This window comes from Balaenoptera borealis (assembly GCF_965194805.1).
Source record: "Balaenoptera borealis genome assembly, chromosome: 5".
NCBI classification, from domain to species: domain Eukaryota; kingdom Metazoa; phylum Chordata; class Mammalia; order Artiodactyla; family Balaenopteridae; genus Balaenoptera; species Balaenoptera borealis.
The window spans coordinates 72,965,498-72,987,882 of record NC_138862.1 but is presented as its reverse complement, the minus strand read 5'-3'; the positions used below and the strand labels follow the sequence as shown (position 1 = coordinate 72,987,882).

The following is a 22,385-nucleotide window of genomic DNA, read 5'->3' as shown; positions in this document are numbered from 1 at the left end:
GGGCAAGTTGCTTCCCCTCTCTGGACATCAGTTTCTTTATCTTAAACTGAGACAGTAGGTCTAGATGAACTCTTAAATCGCTGGGTTCTCATAACAAGTTAGGATTCAAAGGTGCTATCCAAAAGTGAAACCCGCATACCTCTGAGCAACTGTTACGATTACAGTACAAGGTTCCCCGGACTTGCCTTCATTAGCCCAAGGATACTGCCTCGGTGAAAGGCTATCTGGTTTACTGGCAAGAGCCTTCCAGTGTTGAAAGACATGATCACCGTGGTTCCAGATCTGTCACTAACTCTGGGTGATCTTAGGCAAATCTTCTCTGGACCTCAGAGCAGTGAGGTGCCTGCAACACAGAAGAGGCTCGAAGACCTGGGAGTGACTTGGAGAGCTTTTCCCGATTTCCTTTCGACAGCCTGGGAGGCTCAGACCCAGAGCGGGGTCCTGGCCGGCCAGTAGTCCCGCTTCCAGTTGCAAACGAAACTTAAACTAGCCGCGGCAGCTGACTTGCGGCTTGGGAGGCGGTAGCTACAGGTGAGTTCTTAAAGGAGCAGCCAGAGCTTGGGTAATACCTGGAGCTGTTGACTGGGCAGGGGTTGCAGGCAAGGGGGAATGAATGAGTGAGTAAAAGAGGGAACCAATTTTCTCTTCCCATCCTTAAATGCATTCATACTTGGAATTAATCACTTAGACTTAAAAAATTCTCTAGTGAAACCCTCAAACTCTTATCAGATTAACTAATCTCCCTATTTTACCTACCCTTCTTTAATTCAATCCCCCCAAAACTTTTTACTGAGGGGCTAATAGTAACTTTTAAAATATTAGTACAAAGTGTAAGAGTGCAGAGACGGCACCCCTCCCCCCCCACCCGCCCAAACGCCTCCCTTTCCCCTCCTCCCAAGCTCCGCCCTTTCCCGCCCCCTATTTTGGGTGGTGCTGATGATTCCTCCCGGAGAACACTTTTCCAGGTTGGGGGTCCACCCCCGGGGGTGCCAGGCACGTGTTTAGTGAGGTTAAAGGGTGTCTCGGAATGTGTGTCCTGGATCTGGCGTAGGTGAAGTCACGTCTCTCTTCCGACACCCTCACCCTTCCTGGCCTGGTGCGTTACTCGCTCAGAATCGCGGGACACACCGGTGGGCTAGGGCAAGGTAAAGGCGGGCTCTTCCAGGGCCCCCCCGGGCCACCTGTAGAGTCTGTGTGTCAACTCCTTTGTCCTCAGAGCCACTTCGGTGGCCGCCCCTTTAAGCGAGGAGGTGCACTTAGATGCTCCCCGGGTCCCCTTTCGCTTCCCCAGCTTAACCACTGAATCAAAGAAGAAGTAGAAAAGCAAACTGGAAAAGACATAAAGAGATGAATGAAAATGAAAACACAACATACCAAAGCTTATGAGACACAGCAAAAGCAGTGGTAAGGGGGAAGTTTACAACTACACGTTTACCTTAAAAAACAAGAAAGACCTCAAGTCAACAAACTGAACTTTACAAATTAAGGAACTAGAAAAAGAAGAACAAACTAAACCCAAAGTTAGTACAAGGAAGGAAATAATAAAAATTAGAGCAGAGATAAGTAAAATAGAGAATAGAAAAATGATAGAGAAAGAGGCAACGGGGGTGCGGCCGCCGAGGGGAGCTCCTCCCCCGTTCCCTCACCCCCCTCTGCTCAGCTCCGCGAGCCCCGGGCGGGGCGGGGGGACGTGGAGCGGGGCAGGGCGGGGGAGCCGCCCCGAGACCGCCCGGGGTGCACCCCAGCTCCGAGCGCACGCCACTCGCTGGAACTTTGTGGCCGCGCCGCAGGTGTGGGGGCCCGCGGAGGTGTGCATGTGGGGCGCGAGGGCGTCGCGGAGAGCGGCCGCTGCCCTGTCCGGCCCTCGCTGGAGTAGCTCGGAGGAAGCGAGCAAGGAGACAGGCAAGCGAGAGGAGGGGGCCCGAGCAGGGCGGGGTGATCAGTCCAGCTGATCCCTTCTCCCAGTGCGCTACAGCCGCTGCTGGCTTAGGGGCCAAGGGTCGGAGAGCCTCTTCAGCCCCCCAGTAGCAGGTGGGGGGTATGTATACTTCTGCCGGGGGAGGCTGGCCCCATGTCCAGGCATTTAGTGCCCTTTGGAGAGGGGGCAGCTTTCGAGGAGAATGTGGCATCTTGCTTCTGTTTGCTCTTACATTTGCAGGGGAACCCAACCTTAGGTAAAAGCTTTCTGGATTGACACTGCTGGATTGTGCGGCTCTTCCTTTCACTTGGGAAAACTTTGCCAGGTGGGCTTTTCAAATAGGGCTAGGAGTTTTTCGATTTGAGAGTTAGGGGGAAATGCTAGTTTAACCTCGATTCTATTCTTTTCTAAATTTTTTAAATGTTTCCTTTATGTTTTGTGTTCTTAAAGGTGTGTGCCCTCTTCCTGATTCTGGAGAAAAATGCCGGTCCGGAAGCAAGGTGAGAATTTACGTCGGAACTCTTCTCTGGGTGTCTCTTAGCTTTTCTGTATGTCTGTTTTGTGATTGCTATGTTTTAAAGATGTTTGTGTAACTCTGATGAGACAGCACAGCCCTAGCCTTACTACTTAGGGAATCTAAGCCTCACATCATTCAGACGATGGAAACACCTAAATGTTTGTCAAGCTTTTTTCCTTGACATCTCTCTAGTGACTGGAGAGGCAATTAACATTTTCCCTCTGAAATGTCTTCTTAAAAATTCTGTATTGGTGTTTTAATATTTCATTTTATCGTTCTTACTAAACAGTTTTGTGAGCGAATGTGGGATACTGGTTAAGAACTAGTAGTTTTGAAGCACGTAACATTTGAATTATAATGACAAATTGTAGATATTCTGCTTTTGTATATCAGATCAGCTGAAACAGTGTTACTAATACTTTGATCAGATGATCACTAGTACACATTTATTACAAACTGCTCACCTTCCTTTATTGTAACACGTTGAACATTTTTTGGATCATTCTAGGGAATATATATATGTGTACATGAACATAGTGGCATGGATTGACTTGGAGAATGTTGGGAATTGTTTAGGTGCCTTGCAGAATCATTTGCTGCATAGCTAGTTTGTAATACTTTCTTGTAAATGTATAATTTTTTTTAAACTTTTTATTCTTTTGGTTGGTTGGGTATTAATTCCTGCGCGCGGGCTTTCTCTAGTTGCAGCGAGCAGGGGCTACTCATTGCGGTGTGCGGGCTTCTCATTGCGGTGGCTTCTCTTGTTGAGTTGCACGGGCTCTAGGCGTGTGGGCTTCAGTAGTTGTGGCACACAGGCTCACTAGTTGTGGCTTGTGGGCTCTAGAGCGCAGGCTCAGTAGTTGTGGTGCACGGGCTTAGTTGCTCCGTGGCATGTGGGATCTTCCCGGACCAGGGATCGAACCCGTGTCCCCTGCATTGGCAGGCGGATTCTTAACCACTGTGCCGCCAGGGAAGTCCCTAATCAGACTCTTTTTTCTTTTCAGATACCCAGAGAGCATTGCACCTTTTGGAAGGTTATCGTTCGAAACTAAGCCAAACAGAAGACAGACAGCTCAGAAGTTCCATAGAACGGGTTATTAACATATTTCAGAGCAACCTCTTTCAGGCTTTAATAGGTGGGAATTAAAACTTTATTTGTGACCATTATGTGTCAGCTAGGCGTAATGCTGCTCTGAGTTCATTTATTTTAAACTTCAGAGAGTGATATACTTGGTTCTCTGTGAGGCATTCAATAACTTGAACATCCAGTGAGTTGTGTATTTTGATACTTAGGCCAGTATTCTTTCCAAAAGTATCTAATAACCAAAAAAACTTTCAGTATGATTATTTCAGTGGTCTTTGATAACAGAGTTTAACGTCCTAACGTGAAAAGATGAAGAAGTTGCAAAAATGTTTCAGGATCCAAAAAGTAATGACTGAATAACTGTTAGCTTGTTTCTGTATTTGACTTGCTATTTCTCTGGAATCCCTGAAAATGTTTGAGGAGTTCTGCTATGTTTAAGAACATTCATTCCCTTAATATAGACCTCTGTTTAAACTTGGCATTCGTGGAGTCAGAATTTTAGACCTGGAAAATGATTTTACAGATGATCTTGTCTAATCTTATTTTACAGACAAGAATATTGAAGCAATTTTATTCTTAACTGTAACTTAAATTTGATGTGGTGCATTGTTTTAAAGGAGAATTGAACACATACATAGTCAAGAGTGCTGAATTCTACTCCTGACAGTGCCATTGATTGAATGATATGGTACAAGTCATTGAATCTTTTCTAAGTCGCTATTATCTGTAGCATGTGGGTGCAATGGAACAGTGGTTTTTAAGCCTTTTTCTAAAAAGTAGCTAGACCCCTTTTTAAAGCAAAATCTTATATTTTGTACATAATCCCCAGTATTTAAAACAGGATGCTCTGTGTCTGGCCCTCTTCTCTAGGTACCTTGAAAAGTATACAAACCAGTGAACTAGAAAAATTGTCTCTTTCAATTCTAAGAATAAAATGTGTTTTTATTAGTCATTGGCTATATAACATATTAAAATAAGACATATATTTCGTTGTATTACAATTTTTTCCTCAGTAACTTCAAAGTAGTTACAGCCTTATATCTGTCTATTGATGGAGTAACTTTTGATGTGGCTTGAGGGCTACTTTCAAGTTAATGTATCCTGTCAAATAACTTAATTGGTAAATTGATACTATACTACATTAGTTTTAGAATTAAAGAAGACTTTAAAGAAGATCACTCAATACATCTGAATAATTTTTTTAAATTTATTATTATTATAGACTTTTGAAAATATATACAACAAAAGAGAGAACAGTATAATGAACTAGTATATATCTGTCACCCATCTTCAAAAATTACCAACATTTTGCCTTTTTTGTTTAAACTGATGGACATTTTTTACATTTGGATTTCTAAGCTCTGAGGTTTAAGGTCCAAATGGATGACCAAATTGGATTCCTCTGAAAAAACAAAAAAGGAAGGGAAAAATCATTTTTAGTTGTTTGGTTTTCTAAATCACCATTAAACCTAGGAGTGTTTTATTTAGTAGGGTCACTGTTTAGAAAAAAATAGTATGACTTGTATGTCTTCTTTTACATTTGGACATAGATGGAGTCCTCTGGGTGGAGTCTGTGACTTAAGAAAATTAAATGGTTAGTGAGGTAACCAAACAGAACCTACACTTAGATTTCTCCATAGATTGGAGGTAGATTTACTATGTTTAGGGGTGTTTTTTTTTTTTTTAATGTATTCTGCCTTGCCTATTTTGAATGTATTTATTCTTATGCATAATTGAATTCTGATAGAGTTAGTTTTCTAATTGTGAGTTATAGTTGTGAATCTTCTTTGTCCTGTATAACTTTATTGGTTGTGAATTTACTTTGATATTTAGATTTACTTATATTTTAAGATTTTATAGAATGTGGGATCAGATTTTGGTGTAAGAAAAGTAATAGATTTTAGGAATTTTGAAATGCGTAAATTTAGTAGAGGTTTTTTGTGTTTCCATACTGTAACTGAATTAATTGTTGACACTACTAAATTAATAAATGCATTTTTTGGTGCATGCTTAGGTTGGGTTAATGTATTAATCTTTATTCCTTTTTTTGAAAATTTTTAGGTCAGTAAGATTTTTTTTGTTTTGCACCTGTACCATTGGTTTTGAAACAGTGTGGTAATGTACTTTAATCCTGTAAATTACCCTAAGCTAAACTAGAGTCCACTGTGTTCATAGTGTGTACTGAAAAATTCTGTGTTAACTGTGTTTTCCTTTAGTAGGTAGCACTCTATCCTCTAAGGTGATACCTGTGGACCATTGGATTAAAGGAGACACGGGGTCTTGACCACTAATTGTTTGAAAGTCCTATGGTGCTTAGGTTTTTGACTTCTAGAGTTTGGAAATCATTTCCTTAGGCTATAGTGAATTATCTAGTTACTTCTTTGGACTTGCACTCTGCAGCGGTTATTTATTGATTGATTTCTTGAATTGGTAGTTTGTATCGGCTATTTTCATGCATTTAAAAAAACTTCGTGTGAGGCCCTAGGGGTTTGGTGTTATAGAAATGTTGATTCCCACCCCCCCCCCCCCCCCGCCCCCGTAGTTGATATATTATTAAGATTAGGTTTCTGGTACCTTCGGGTTATTCAGAGGAACAAGCATGCACATATTGCACTACATCTGTTCTAAGATACCAGTTTTTAAAAATTTTGGTATCTCTGAATTTGGGATACATTTTTTAACGGATATATATTGGCAATGGTTTTACATTCTTAGTGGCATGTGAAATAATGGTGCATTTTACAGTTGATATCCTCCATATCAATATCCTCAATTCAGTGAAATACGGCAATCATTGTTCTTGCCCTGATGCTTGGTAGTATCCTTGAAGAATGGCTTGAAGATTTAAAAATTTTTGAAAACAGAAAAGTTTTTATTAACTTTTGAGTTTCAGCTAAGTTGTTTCTTTAAAGGTGAATATTTAAATTATAGCTTAAAAAAAAGTCCATGAACTATACATTTGTTTAAAATTTATTCCCCAAACATCTGGTGATTATTTTTGTATAAATGGGAGATAAAGTCTGCCTAATTTTAATCCCTGATTTAGGTGAGAGCAGGTTGAAAACTAAATATATTTGATTTTTGTATTCTTATTTTGTGTACTTATATTTGAAAATTTTGTGAGTAAAATAGACTGGATATGGTTTGATAACAGTCAAAGCTCTGCTCTCCAGGTCCGTAGTGGTTTAAGGTCATTTCTGATTCTTATGTTTGTCTGGGATCTGAGAGGACCTCGGTAGTCCTCAAAGATTTCGTACCAGTCTAGACCCCTGGGTTTACTTACGGGATAAGAGAATTCATCTACTTTCCTTGTGCACAGGAGAAAAACCTGGTCTCAAGATCAGGCTGGCTTTAGAGACTTTAGTGAGTGAGTCATTTGATTTGTATATTTTGTCTGCGATAAATAGCAAGCTTATTTTAATGCACTATTTTATTTCTGCAGATATTCACAGTGAAGGTGGGTTATGTAATAAAACTGTCCATTTCTGAGATTTTTTAGCTTCTAATTCATTTATTGCTGCTTTATTAACTAACAGTTTCACTTGCCCTTGTAAACACGGTGAAGGACATTTTAAGTTTGGAGATACTGAGTTTCAAGTGTGACTTCTTTTTTGTTTTAATTGTTAAAAAAAACATAAAATCTATCATCTTAACCATTTTTAAATGTACCAGTCAGTAGTGTTAAGTACAGTCATATTGTTGTGAAACAATTCAGAACTTTTTCATCTTGCAAAACTGAAACTCGATACCTATGAAACAACAACTCCCCTTTTCCTCCTCCCTCCAGCCCTTGGTAACCACCATTCTACTTTCTGTATCTATGATTTTGACTACTGTAAATACCTCATATAAGGGAAATCATAAAGTATTTGTCTTTTTGTGACTCGCTTATTTACTTAGCATAATGTCCTCAAGGTTCATTCATGTTGTAGCATGTGATAGGACTCCCTTCCTTATTAAGGCTGAGTTATATTCTTGTGTGTTGGAGTATATGTATATAAATGTGCGTGTGTGTCAAATTTTTGTTTATCCTTTCCTCCATTGATAGACATTTGCGTTCTACCCCTCTTGACTATTGTGAACAGTGTGGCTGTGAATGTGAGTGTGCAAGTATCTCTGAGAACCTGCTTTCAGTTCCTTTGAATGTACACCCAGAAGTGGGATTGTGGGATCATATGACAGTTACATGTAAAATGTTTAAAGAACCACCATAATGTTTTCCGTAGAGATTGCACCATTTTATAATCCCACCAGTGGTGCAAAAGGGTTCCAATTTCTCCACAGCCTTACCAACACTTGTTATTTTCAGTTTTTTTTGATAGTAGCCATCCTAATGGATGTGAGAGTATGACTCCTTTTTAAGTATGTAAGAAGTAATAATGGCTAACATTTATTGAACACTTTCTCTGTGCTAATAAAAGTATCTCGTTTAGTCATCATAATCCTATGAGGCATATATTCACTTATGAGGTGATTATACTATTTTATAGATTAGAAAAAAGGAAATGAGAGATTATGTAGCTTGCCCAAGGACTCTCACATAGAAAATTGTGGAGCCAGGAATTGGACTCAACTAATCTGAGTCCAGAGCCTCTTTTCACCTTCAACCATTAGGGTGTTCTTTATCATAAGTTGAGTATTTTAATGTGAATATCCTATGACTGTTAGTCATATAGTATTTAAAGCGTTGGAATAATTTATCTTGGACACTGGCCTGACATTTATTCTCTTTCTAGTGTGTGAAACAACAAATTATAAGACAAGCAAATTATAATACATACTTTAAAATTTTATGTACTTTTCTCTTTGGGAATCGAAATGGCTTTTTAAATGTACGTTGGTTTAGACGAAAGCCTGAGTAGATTTGACTATTGTGTATTTTAATTTATAAGAACATTGTACTTAAACATAGTGATAAAGAACACTGACAATATGTTTAACATACATGTTGATCTGTAGGGTCAGTGTTTTTTTTTTTTTTTTTTTAAAGAAGATTATTTATTTGTTTGTTTATTTATTTACTTATTTATTTGTGGCTGTGTTGGGTCTTCGTTTCTGTGCGAGGGCTTTCTCTAGTTGCGGCGAGTGGGGGCCACTCTTCATCGCAGTGCGCGGGCCTCTCACCATCGCGGCCTCTTGCTGCGGAGCACAGGCTCCAGACGCTCAGGCTCAGTAATTGTGGCTCACGGGCCCAGTTGCTCCGCGGCATGTGGGATCGTCCCAGACCAGGGCTCGAACCCGTGTCCCCTGCATCGGCAGGCAGATTCTCAACCACTGCGCCACCAGGGAAGCCCAGGGGTCAGTGTTTTTAAAACATGGTTTTTAAAATAGTTTTTACTTTGAAGGAGAATGTTTATAATGATGGAATGATGTTTATAATGATGGAATTTACACACTTTGAAAGGTGTATTTACTTAGTAATCAAAGTTTACAAACTTCCAGCTATAATGGTAAAATGTCAAAGTTCCTTAGTTTTTTTGTTTATTATTGGTCCCACTGATGTTATTTTTTAGTCTGTTGGTAACTTTGTGCACCTGCGTGTATGTGTGTGTGTGTGTGTGTGTGTGTGTGTAACTTTGTAGGCTAGGTTTGAGAAAGGAAAGCATTTATAACAGGATATGGATCAGACTGTTGACTAAAAATTATGGAATTGGAGGAAAATTTTATTAACTTTTCTGTTGGTGGTTTTGATTGAATTGGATTGTTATTTATTTGTTAATAGTTTTACTTACTCCTGCTTTGATTATGCTGAATCTGGTTGAATTCTCTTTAGAACTTTGCAATCACAGAGCTGTAAAAGCATCTGTAAATATTTCTTCTAGTCTAAGCTATTTCATCTATGTAGGGATAAATTTTTTCCTACTAAAATTTTCCTTTTCAAATTATTTTTCCAGTGCACTATCCAGGTACTGCATTTAGTTGTTAAGTCTCTTTAGTCTTCTTTAATCTGGGCACATTTCCACAGCCTTTGTCTTTTATGACATTGACGTATTTGAAGAATACAGTTTCCCTCTGCTCTTATTTTTTTTATATATAATGTTTCTCATTTTAGTTTTGTCTGATATTTGCTTGTGATTAGACTCAGGTTATGTATTCTATATGGTTCTGTACATCCAGAGGTACATGATGTCTTCTGCCCTTCATTTGTAATGTTAATTTTAATCACCCAGTTAAGGTGTTGTCTGATTTCTCTGTAGTTACTTTTTCCCCCTTTGCAACTTATAAGCAATATGTGGGGGAGACAGTAACACCTTGCATGTACCCTGTTCTTTAGCAAAATTTCCATCTAGACTTAGCATCCATTGATGATGCTTGCCTGAATCAGTTTTTACTATGTTGAAAATGACAGTTGAAAAATTATATATATATTTTTAACAGCAGCACTTTTCTACAGTTTCCAGCTAACACTTGGCATTTTACTGTAATTAAGAGAACTCCTCTCCCATTTATCTATCTATCTACTTACCTAGCTAGCTAGCTAGCTATCATATTTCTTTCAGAGGTGGATAATTTATTACCATCCTTAATGATTTTGGTGTTCAGATTGTCTCAGATTTGCCTAGTAGGAGGCTTCTCAAGCTTGCTCTTATGACTTTATGACATGCCCTCATTTTTTTTTTTTTTTTTTTTTTTTAGCACTTTCTTACTTTTTGGCATAACAAGATGTTCCAGGTTCATCTTGTACATATCCTGCCCCAGCCTTAGGATCAACCATTTCTTTGAGAAGCTCTGGTTCCTTTTGATACATACCTTGTTTTAAGGAATACCGTGTGACTGTTAGTCATATAGTATTTAAAGTGTTGGAATAATTTATTTTGGATACTGGCTTGACATTTTTTCTCTTTCTAGTGTGTGAAACAACAAATTATAATACATACTTTAAAATTTTATATATTTTTCTCTTTGGGAATCAAAATGGCTTTTTAAATGCATGTTGGTTTAGATGAAAGCAGAGTATCTGTGCCTCAGTAGGTTTGACTAATTGTGTATTTTAGTTTATAAAAACATTGTACTTTTAGTTAATTAACTGATAAAATTTTTCCCTCTGAAATGGCAGGGTTATATTTCATTGTTTTTTAGCTTTCTAGTTGCCTTCTCTCTAACCCTCCAAAATGGAATTTATAAACATTTAAGGTCAGATACATGTACTTTATATAAAATATTATAAGCAAGAAAATTCTCACACCAACACCTGCTACTTCCATAGGGTGAATATCCTTCTAGAATGCTATTCTTGTGTATATATACACACTTTCATTTTGCAAAACAAACTCCCTACATAAATAAAACATAGTATAATTGTTTCTACAATTCAGTGGGAATTGATACTTAAAATCAGTGTATAAAGTGAAAAATATCAGATTAAAATTATCCTTAAAAATCCTTCAGGAGTTTAACACTGTCTGTCATTAACAACAATACAGTTGTTTTTCCCTGTAGTGGAAAGAAATCATTGGTTTCAGCCAAGAAAAATCTTTTTTTGGCTGCCGTCGGGTCTTCATTGCGGCAGACATGATCCTTCGTTTGCGGTGTGCGGGCTTCTCTCTAGTTGAGGCGCATGGGCACGGTAATTGTGGTGCGCGGGCTTAGTTACCCTGCCGCATGTGGGATCTTAGCTCCCCGACCAGGGATCCATCCCACGTCCCCTGCATGGGAAGGCGAATTCTTAACCACTGGACCACCAGGGAAGTCCCGAAATCATTGTTTCTTCAGTTGATCAACAGATGAAGTAGTTGGCTTGTGTTTAAGTGACCTCTTGTATTAAAAGCACATAATTCTAGAATCACATTCAGCACAGTGAGATATAGAGAGATGCTATGAAAATGGAGACTGCCTGAGGGAACAGTCTCCTCCCTTCTCATTTTTTATTTGCTGACATTTACTTACTAGGTGGACTGATGGGTAGAATTGCCCTTTTTTTGGTGGAAAGAGGTGCCATGGTTGAATTTGCTTAAGTGTATACAGTGTGACTTCTCTGTGCTATACATTTTAACTATTTTTATCCCACAAAATTTATTATTATGTACCTTTCCGTATCAATGGATTTGTACCATTTAAAGACTGTGTTTCACTGTATAGATTTATTAATAGTTAAAATAGTAGTTAAAATAGTAAAAATAGTTAAAAATAAATAGTAAATAGTAAAATAGTTAAAATAGTAGTTTTATTAATGATTTCCTAGGAGCATTTTAGGTATATAATTTTTCTGAATTATAAACAACATTGCATTTGTATATGCCTCTTTGTTCTGCATCCTTGATTATATCCTCTGGGTAAGTTCCTAGAATTGAATTGCTTAGTAAAAGGGGATGTGCAATTTTAAAAGGCTTTTGATGTAATTTTTAAAATTACTGTCAGAAATGTTATATCAATTTAATTTTTTAGATATTATGTGGAAGAATGACTAATTTACTATACCTTAAGCACTACGGAGTATTATCTATCTTTTTAATATTTTCTATTCTGATACGTGGAATACACCTTCAGTCATTTTGATGTTTTATTATGTATTTCTTTGAATAAATAAATAGCCAACGATGTAAGAATTTTCTTACATCGTTGTTTATTTTAATTCCTGTGAATTATTTGTTCATGTTATTTGCCCCTCCAACCACTTTTTGTTTGTTTGTTTGTTTTACGAGTTTAATAACAAACAAATTAATAAAATACATAAAAATGAAACACTAATATCAATAATCACCATTTATGTAAGTGTTATAGGTAGAAAAATATTAGGAAACTAGATTCAATTTGTCAAATATTTTAATCCTCAAACACTTTTTTTCATTTTTTTCTTAGAGGTATAAAATCTACATTAGAGATACCAACTCTGTCTGCCTTGCAAGTTGCAAATAGCTTCCATTGTTTGTCATTTGTTTTTAAAATTTAATTAAAAAAACATTTATATATGGTTAGATTTATCAATTTTGTTGTGCTTTTACCCTTGGTATTATGCTTAGAAAGCCTTTCCTATCCCTGAGATTATAAAAATCTTTACTATATTCAAATTCTGTCATGGCTTCTTTCTTTTTTTTTTTTTTTTTTAAATTTTTATTTATTTATTTATTTTTAATTTATGGCTATGTTGGGTCTTCGTTTCTGTGCGAGGGCTTTCTCTAGTTGTGGCAAGTGGGAGCCACTCTTCATCGCTGTGCGTGGGCCTCTCACTATCGCGGCCTCTCTTGTTGCGGAGCACAGGCTCCAGACACGCAGGCTCAGTAATTGTGGCTCACGGGCCCAGCTGCTCCGCGGCATGTGGGATCTTCCCAGACCAGGGCTCGAACTCGTGTCCCCTGCATTAGCAGGCAGATTCTCAACCACTGCGCCACCAGGGAAGCCCATGGCTTCTTTCTTTAACGTTTAAATCCTTAATACATTTGGAAATTATTTTGAAATACAGTATGAGATTGCTTGTTTTTATAATATAAATTCATTATTATGCTCCCTTAAACATTTAAAAAAATTATTAGACTTTTAACTTTTTCAGCAGTTTCAGGTTTACAGAAAATTGGGTGGAAAGCAGAGAGTTCCCATATCCTTACCACCCCACACTCCCGTTTCTCCTCTTATTGACGTCTTCGTTAGTGTGGTATATTTGTTACAGTTGATAAGCCAGTATTAATATATTGTTATTAACTAAAGTCCATAGTTTACAGTAGGGTTCACTCTTTGCATTATACATCGATAAACTTGACATACACATTTGTTGCTTTGACAAATGTATCCACTATTACAGTATCATACAGAATAGTTACACTCCCCTAAAAATCTGTGTTCCACATGTTCATCTCTTCCCTCCCTACCCCCAAACCCCTGGCAACCACTGATCTTTCTGCTGTCTCTTGCTCCACCTGTTCATCTCTTTCTCCCTCCTCCTGATTCCCTGGCAACCAGTGATCTTTTTATTGTCTCTGTCAAAAGTTTTGCCTTTTCCAGAATGTTATATAGTTGGAATCACAAGTGTGTGGCCTTTTCAGATTGTTTCTTTCACTTAGCAATATGCATTTAAGATTTCTCCATGTCTTTTCATGACTTGATAGCTCATATCTGTTTCAGTTTAAGTTTTTAAAGACTTTATTTTTTAGGGCAGTTATAGATTCACAGCAAAATTGTGAGGAAGGTACAGAGATTTCCCATATACCCCCTGTCCCCACACATACATAGACTGTCTTATTATCAGCATCTCCCACCAGATTGGTGCATTTGTCACAATTGATGAACCTACATGAGCACATCATTATCACCCAAAGTCTATAATTTTACCTTAGTATTCACTCTTGGGGTTGTACATTCTATAGGTTTGGACAAATGTATCATGACATATGTCTACTGTTATAGATTTATATTTGTATATATCCACCACACTATACAGAGTAGTTTTACTGCCCTAAAAATCCTTTGTACTCTGCCTATTCATGTCTCTTCTACCTCCAGCCCCTGGCAATCACTAATCTTTTTACTATCTCCATAGTTCTGCCTTTTCCAGAATGTCATATAGTTGGAATCACACAGCATGTAGCCTTTTCATGTTGGCCTCTTTCACTTAGTAATATGCATTTAAGTTTCCTCCACATATTTTTATGGCTTCATAGTTTTTGTTTTTTCTTTAACTTTTGTTTTTGTTTTTTAGTGTGAATAATATTCTGTTGTCTGGATGTACTGCAGTTTATTCATTCACCTATTGAAGAATATCTGGGTTGCTTCCAACTTTTGGCAGTTATGAATAAAGCTGCTGTAAACATCTGTGTGCAGGTTTTTGTGTGGACATAAGTTTTCAACTCATTTGGGTAAATACTGAGGAACATGATTGCTGGATTGTATGATAAGAGTATGTTTAGTTTTGTAAGAAACCACCAAATAGCTTTCCAAAGTGGCTGTATCATTTTGCATCCCCACCAGCAGTGAATGAGAGTTCCCATTGTTTCATATTTTTGCCAGCATTTGTTGTTGTCAGTGTTCTGTATTTTGGCCTTTCTAATAGATGTGTAGTGGTATCTTTTTGTTTTAATGTGCATTTCCTTGATGATATATGGTGGAACGTCTTTTCATATGCTTATTGGCTGTCTGTATATCTTCTTTGCTGAGGTATCTGTTAAGGTCTTTTCTTAATATTTTTTCTGTTAACTAAAATATTACTTACTCATAGATTAGAGATATTACCTATATTATATTAAATTATTACACATTCTTGAGCCTGTGTTTAGACTTCCTATTCTGATCCTGAGTTAGTACTGCCTTATTTCTTTAGTTTGAGAAATGTTTTATGGTTTGTGAGTTTCTCTGTTTAGGATGATGTAAGTTATCACTAAAAGCTAGAAAACTTTTTCTCAACTTCCTTTGAGGGAATTTCTGGAATTCTGTACTTCCCTTACTACTAGTGTTTGCAAACTTAGAATTTTAGCAAGAAAATAATAAAGAAATTTTTACTTAGATTTGGAGACTTCTGAAATACATGTAATCTTAGAGATTTTCAAATAAAAAATCTTTTGTAATAGATAGGAATGATTCTCCTCAGTTCTGTTGGACTAATTAGTTGTGTTTAAGTTTAATTTTTGAGAATTTTTCTATTGTACGTGTTATAGCTTTGTGACCTTATAATTTAGATCTTTGTTCGGGAACTTGCACTTGTGGGGACCCCATTTAGTCCAAAACAGTGAAAGCACTTGCAGACTATAAATGGAAAATGAGGAATAGACTGTGATAATACTCATCTGTAGGCTCGACAAAATTAATATTTTCAACTGGGAGTCAACTAAAGGGTAGTTTCCCTCTAACGCATGTTTTAACATTCCTGCATTTTCTTGTTTTCTCTTCTTGCTTGCTTTAGTGCATCATTATTTTCAAAGTAAATAATTTTTTTCAGGGTGATAAAAATGTATCAGACATTTTAATTATATGTCTGGTATATATCTGGGTGAGCTTTATGTATTTTTGGATGAGTATGGGATCACTCTTGTCTATTTAATGGCAATCATTTTAACTACTACTGCATTCTCTCATTTTCTTTACACTTTGATTTACTATGATTTAAAATATAGCTATCAAACTTTTATAGAATTCTGCCTTTTTAGGTGCTTTAAATTGGAAAACTTTAGGTGTTGTATAATTTTTTTCCTCAGTTATCTCAATCTCCCGAAGACATTATGGTTGTATCTCATATTTTAATTCTCTTATTTCTCTTCCAGAGGGTATTCACTCCATTAATATATATATTTTAAAATTAATTAATTTATTTTTGGCTGCGTTGGGTCTTTGTTGCTGCTCGTGAGCTTTTCTCTAGTTTCAGCGAGCGGGGGCTACTCTTCGTTGGGGTGCGCAGGCTTTTCATTGCGGTGGCTTCCCTTGTTGCAGAGCACAGGCTCTAGGTATGTGGGCTTCAGTAGTTGTGGCACGTGGGCTCAGTAGTTGCGGCTCGTGGGTTCTAGAGCACAGGCTTAGTAGTTGTGGCGCATGGGCTTAGTCTCTCCGCGGCATGTGGGATCTTCCTGGACCAGGGATCGAACCGTGTCCCCTGCATTGGCAGGTGGATTCTTGACCACTGCGCCACCGGGAAGTCCCTCACTCCATTAATATTTATTGGCTGAATGTCTTAAGTGTTCAGAGTAAGCTCATTAATTTAATTCTTTATTTTCATGAAGTTGGTCTTTTGAGAATAACTTAGATTTTCAGACATTGGCATGTTGAATAGACTTTTAGGAAATAGGAGAGATTGGGATTATACTAGAATTTACCACGTTTGTTTTTGTCTTATATTTGTGTAGTAACTTCTGTTTTTAGACTAGATATCTTATGGTACTCCATGTTATACTCCTGAGTTTAGAAAACTCTAAAGAAAAAGTAGAAGATAATATTTTGAATTCTAGAATGTTACTTTGTAGAAATGCTAATCTTGTCATAATGATAATCTAACCTTTTTTTCTAAATCTTTATAGTTATGATCAGTGATAATAATTCTCTTCTGACATATAAAATGTTGATCATAAAAAAGAGGGACTGCATGGGAAATATAAAATATTAATACTTGGGGCTCCTAAGAAAAGCTCAGTCTGTGTGTGCAGTTTTTTCCAGAGGGTGCCTTTTTTGATTGGGTGCACCTTTGAAAAAGCATCACTGATACAATTGAAGGAATTGTAATTGAGAAATAGTTTCTGAAGGAGTGTTATTATGTTGCTCACCTCCATTGTCTCGGAACACCCTAAAGATGAAGAAATGTGGACAAATGAAATAAAGTGTATAAACTTTGGAATGTTAGTCGAGATGGAATATGGGTCAAGATTAAAGATGTGTGTGTGTGTGTATATAAATACATTTTTTTAAGGAAAGTGATAATAACTGTGACAGACTGTCATCAGAAATGTCACCACACTGTACATATGTTAACAAATATTTCAGTACTTTTGCTTATGGTTTTAGTTAGCCAAGTATGGTAACTAATCTCTTTTTAAGTTGGGTCTTATCTGGCAATATCAGTTATCCTGACCATAGTAAGAAACAGATATCTAAATAGCTAAAATATTATAAAACCCACATATTGTATCCCATGCACTTTACTCATTTAAACTCCCCTAGACTCTCAATTCAGCTCATTTTTAAAAATTGTGATAAGATATATATAGCATAAAATTTACCATTTTTAAAAGAAGTGTGCAGTTCAGTGGCATTAAGTACATTCACGTTCAGTAGCTATCACCACTATTCATCTCTGGAACTTTTTCACCATCTCAAATTGAATTTCTTTACCCATTAAACAGTAACTCCCCATTCTCTCCTTATCCCAGTCCCTGGGAATAACTTCTCTTTCTGTCTCTATGAATTTGACTATTCTAGGTACCTCATATAAGTGGAATCATACAATATTTGTCTTTTTGTGTTTGGCTTACTCCACTTAGCATCGTGTCTTCAAGATTCATGCATCCATGTTGTAGATTGTATCAGAATTTCATTGCTTTTAAAGGCTGAATAATATTACATTGTTTGTATATACCACATTTTGTTTATTAACCATTCATCTGTTGATGAACATTTGGGTTGTTTTCACCTTTTGGATATTGTGAATAATGCTGCTATGAACATGGGTATATAAATATCTATTTGAGTCCTTACTTTCAATTCTTTTGGGAATATACCCAGAAGTGGAATTGCTGGATCAAATGGTGAGTCTGTGTTTTAATATTTTGATAAACCACCATACTGTTTTCCACAGTGGCTGCATCATTTTATATTCCTACCAGCAATGCACGAGGGTTTAATTTCTCCATATCCTTATCGACACTTGTTATTTACTGTTTTGTTGATAATAACCATCCTAGTGGGTGTTTACTCAGCTTGTTTTTTCTTAAATGTGATATCCTTAATAATGTGGATATTTGGTTCTCTAGTCCATAGGAGCTCAGATACAGCAAGTTAGAAAGGACTGTTCGATAGATTAATGTAAGACCTAGAAATGAGGTATTTCAATTGATAGTAGCAAGCTGCAAGTGAGCTTTTGAAAAATTCATAATAAAGTGTAGGGAACACTTTATTACTTGACCATACTAGATAGTAAAGTGTTACTCTGAATTATATTAGTCTAGATCTCTGTTGTCCTCTACCGTAGCCATTAGCCATATGTGGGTACCTAAATTAATTAAAACTAAATAAAATTATAAGTTCAGTTCCTCAGTCACACTAGTCACATTTTAAATTCTCAAGAGCCATATATAGCTAGTGGCTACCGTATTGGACAGTATAGCTATAGAACATTTATCACTGCAGATAGTTAGTTTGGACAGCACTGGCCTAAAATTTTAAGCGATGTTATTAAAGGACAGTATATCAGTATTTCTGCTAGTTAATTATAGAATGAAAGGTCACATAGAAATTTAAGGTTTGAAACTTGACTTACAGTATTGGAAAATATAATAAAAATTTTATGTAGTGATGTGGGCTATTCATATTGAGACTGGTAACTAACCAATTGATCAACACTCATTTAGTGCTCTTGGGGGGGCATAATACTGTACTAGGAGCTCTGTTTTTTGTTTGTTTGTTTTGGGGAGGTAAGAGATCTCTATAGACAGGTAGGTAGATAGATCTACAAATATTCATCTCCTACATATATAAAAAATATACCTCTTACATATATAGAAATACATGTCCTGCTACATAAATATATACATACTCTCACACACATATATATCTTCTAGAAAAAAAATTTTTTCCCTAATATTTTCTGGAAAATAGTCTGTATTTAAGTTTCCCTGTTCTTGTCACAATGTCTTTTGTAGTTCATCCCCCCTCCCCAACCTTCCCCAAACACACACACACACACACACACACACACACCAGTTAAGGCTCTGACATTGCAGTTAGTTGGTGTGTCTTTTTTGTTTCCTTTATACAGAAATTCTTACTTTAAAACAATTTATTTTCCCTTTCGTGACATTGCTTTCTAAAGATACCAGGCCAGTTGTCTTGTAGAATGTCTCCCTCTGAATCAGTTTTGTTGATTGCTTTTCTGGTGTCATTTAACTTGTTCCTCTGTCCCCTGTATTCCCTCAGAACTAGAAGTTGGTTCTAAAGACTTAGGTTCAGATTAAACAATTTTTGTTTGGTAAGAACCATTTGTAGCTAATGCTCTGAATTTGAGTTTTTAATTTTTTCCATGATGGTTATGTGAACAGTTTTATATAGTGATTCATGGTTTATAAAATGCTTTCACATACAATTTTCTGCAGCAATATTAACATCCTGTGAAGTAGGTCGATACTTTTCTCACTGTCAGACCTGAGTTTTTATTAGCCCTTTATCTAGAAAGTTCTACAATTCCACTGGTTATCAAAACTAAAAAGGGAGTTACTTTGTCTCTAGTATCTTCTGATGTTGTTTTTTAAGGGAGATACTAATCTTTTCATCATATTGAGAAAACAAGAAATAAAAGTTATTCTTTCTAAATATTATTTACAGTTATTTTATTTGATTCTATACAAGATAATACCCCATCTTTACTGTTAAATAATAATTTCCCTCCTTTAAAAAAACCAACTCAAAATTATACCAGGAGGTGAATAAAAAACTAGTAGTGGTGTACTTAAACATGATATAACTACCACTCAGAGCTTCTGAGCAGCATGAATAACCACTGTTAATATACTAAGTTCATATAATTCCAGCTGATAGCAGAGTAACTTGATCTTCCAAATTATCCTGTGCTGCTATAAGTACATTTATCATTTCTTTTAGAGTTTTGTCATACTTTTAACTGATTATTTCTAAAATAACAAAATGTTTTAACTTACTATTTCAAATATTCAAGTTTGAGGCTATCTAAAAAATACTTCCTAGTTCTTTGATTTTATTTTAATGTATTATTCTTCTTTTGTTTTACTTTGGTTACAAGGGCAGTTGAAACCACTTGAGGGGTTTACATTCCCAGCCTGGATATTGGTGATAAAAAATATAAAATATCAGTGATGACTTATGTCTGCAGAATTCACAATAATGGTATGAACTACTGTCTGTTAGGAGCCAAGTGTGTGCCAGTGTGCACTTTACATGTATTGCACTGAATACTTGAAACAATTCACAATGATAAGAGGCAAGTTATCAGAGATTAAGTAACTTGCCTATACATGTAGCTAATTGATGACGGAATAGGGATTTGAACTCAGCACTGACTTCGAAGTATAAAAAGCCTGTGACTTTTACACTGTGCCCTGCAGGCTCTGATATGACTGTGACATAATAAAATGAGAAAATATTCACTGTATAAGTACATTATAAGATTGGATTTATTTTACTAATCTAGAGTAAAAATTTTGCTTTTGAGTTACGTTGTTTCAGCAATGCATAGTTTAATTAGAAAATACAAATACTTTTGAATTTTTCTTTTCCTTTCCTCACATCTAGATATTCAAGAATTTTATGAAGTGACCTTACTGGATAATCCAAAATGTATAGATCGTTCAAAGCAGTCTGAACCAATACAGCCTGTGAATACTTGGGAAATTTCCAGCCTTCCAAGCACTACTGTGACTTCAGAAACACTACCAAGTAGCCTTAGCCCTAGTGTAGAGGTAAGATAAAAAAACTTTTCCTTAAGCCATTTTTCAGTGATCGATTAATTGGGGCTACTAAGTTTTCTCATTTTATTAAAATGGATATTTGGTGGAAGTATCATTTATAATAGAATAAAAAGGATGGGATTGAAAATACTTTTGGAAGGAAAAGCTCAGAATTTCTGGTACCCCTGTCTTAAAATGTTGTGAATGGTTCAAGGTCTGAAATACTTGACTATTAAAGTATTACTTTAGTCTTACTTAGTATTAATACTTCAGGCTTATTAATATTACTTAAAGTATATTACTTTATTAAAAATTACTTTGCATGGTAGACCTTAGTGAGGCTCTATCTGTGCAATAATTAGATGGAAACTACTTTGAAAAGATGGTTTTGCTCTGGTATTTTTTCTCAGAAAGCAGTTGCTACATTTTCCCCAAGGATTCTCTGTTTATTGGCTTGAAGGATTGCATTGTTAAATCTCACTAGAGACTGATCAAGAAATCTTAAGGACAGCATTGGTTTCTCTATTTCTTTTTGTAGCTAAAACTCTTATTTCTTTGAGTTTTCATAACTGTTTTAGTAATGTTCTTTTTTTGTTGTGATCTACTGTTGCTGGTAGATATGACATAACAGAGATATGAAGCATTTTGTAATGAGGATTCTGTCTGAGGAACATTAGTCATTTGAAGGTGGTTGTCTGACTGACTTTGATTCTAGTATCTTACTGCTGGAGAAGTGCCTGGAAAATTGAATCAGGGAAAAGTAGTGGTAGGCAGTAACCAGACAGCCCTTTGGTAATGAAACAGATTCTCAGTTTTCTCTTATATTAAATAGCATAGAAGTATAGAATTTTAGAGCAGGAAGAATCAGAGAACATCTGATCCCTCCCCTTCATCTTAAAGATGAGGAAACTGAGATCCAGAAGAAAATGAATGACTTGACCCAGCTTATTTGGCTAATTTGGGCAAGTTTACCTTTGGATTTTAGGCATCTTAATACCCATTTCACAGTTCTGTTTACTAATCGTAGTATGTCCTTGTATTTTTCTCTTTGGTTAGAGAATGTAGTGTTGTATTGCCTATGTATCTTTATTTTTCTCTTCTCTTATTTTCATCATCATTTTCTCTTAGATAGTTTCAATTTCCATTCCCTTTAATTGATACATCATTTGCACTTATGTTAGTCCATTTCACATAGATTTTTAAAATGTTAATCAGTAATACAGTTTCTGTTTCACATTTATTGTGGTCCTAGGTTAAAAAATTTTAAGAAACATGTTAAATTTTAAGAGAATTGGCTTCTTATTAATAACTTAATTATTTTTCTATTGTCTGATTTATGATGCTCAACTATGATTATAAAGCATAGAGTTCTTGAAGTTGATTTGTCTGTTTTTTTAGGTGATTGTTTAGATAATGGCTTACTCAGTGTAACCAGTAAATGTTCATTAAGGTTAAATAAGTGGACAGTTCTGCAAGCTGCAAGTTAATTTCCATATAGATTTCAGTCTGAAAGATCAACTGTGCATTGAATTCCATTAAGAATGGTATTGGAAACATTTCAACTTTTATAAAATCATGAGGCACTGGTACCTAGAATGCTTTTTGCGTTGCTGGTTTCTGCATGTCCTGAAAGGTATATTATGGACATAATAAAGGTATCTAAAATTAAGAGGAGAATAAGACCTTTCAGACTGAAATATCAGATCTTATTAATTAGGAATGTGGAGGAGAAGGGAGTATGGTTACAAAATGTTGTTTAGGGCTTGGCGCATGGAAGATGCTGTAGTAATGTTTGAAATCTGTACCCATTCATGGGTGGACTTA

General features: G+C 36.2%; 1 protein-coding gene across 12 annotated transcripts in view; it reads left to right on the top strand.

Moving 5' to 3' along the window:
* Positions 1-995: 995 nt before the first annotated feature.
* The window catches only part of DLG1 (discs large MAGUK scaffold protein 1), a 287,739-nt gene continuing 266,349 nt past the window's right edge, over positions 996-22,385 (top strand). For 7 of the 12 annotated variants that reach the window (XM_082393167.1, XM_082393166.1, XM_082393165.1 and 4 more), the window contains exons 1-5: positions 1,596-1,902; positions 2,159-2,243; positions 2,369-2,418; positions 3,440-3,571; positions 20,407-20,573. In XM_082393167.1, coding sequence (XP_082249293.1) covers positions 2,400-2,418; positions 3,440-3,571; positions 20,407-20,573 — 318 coding nt within the window. In that variant the 5' untranslated portion in view covers positions 1,596-1,902; positions 2,159-2,243; positions 2,369-2,399. Of the gene's footprint in view, positions 1,097-1,595; positions 1,903-2,015; positions 2,039-2,158; positions 2,244-2,368; positions 2,419-3,439; positions 3,572-20,406; positions 20,574-22,385 lie in introns of those variants that run through there. The other 5 variants (XM_082393172.1, XM_082393173.1, XM_082393175.1 and 2 more) reach the window with 5 other exon arrangements.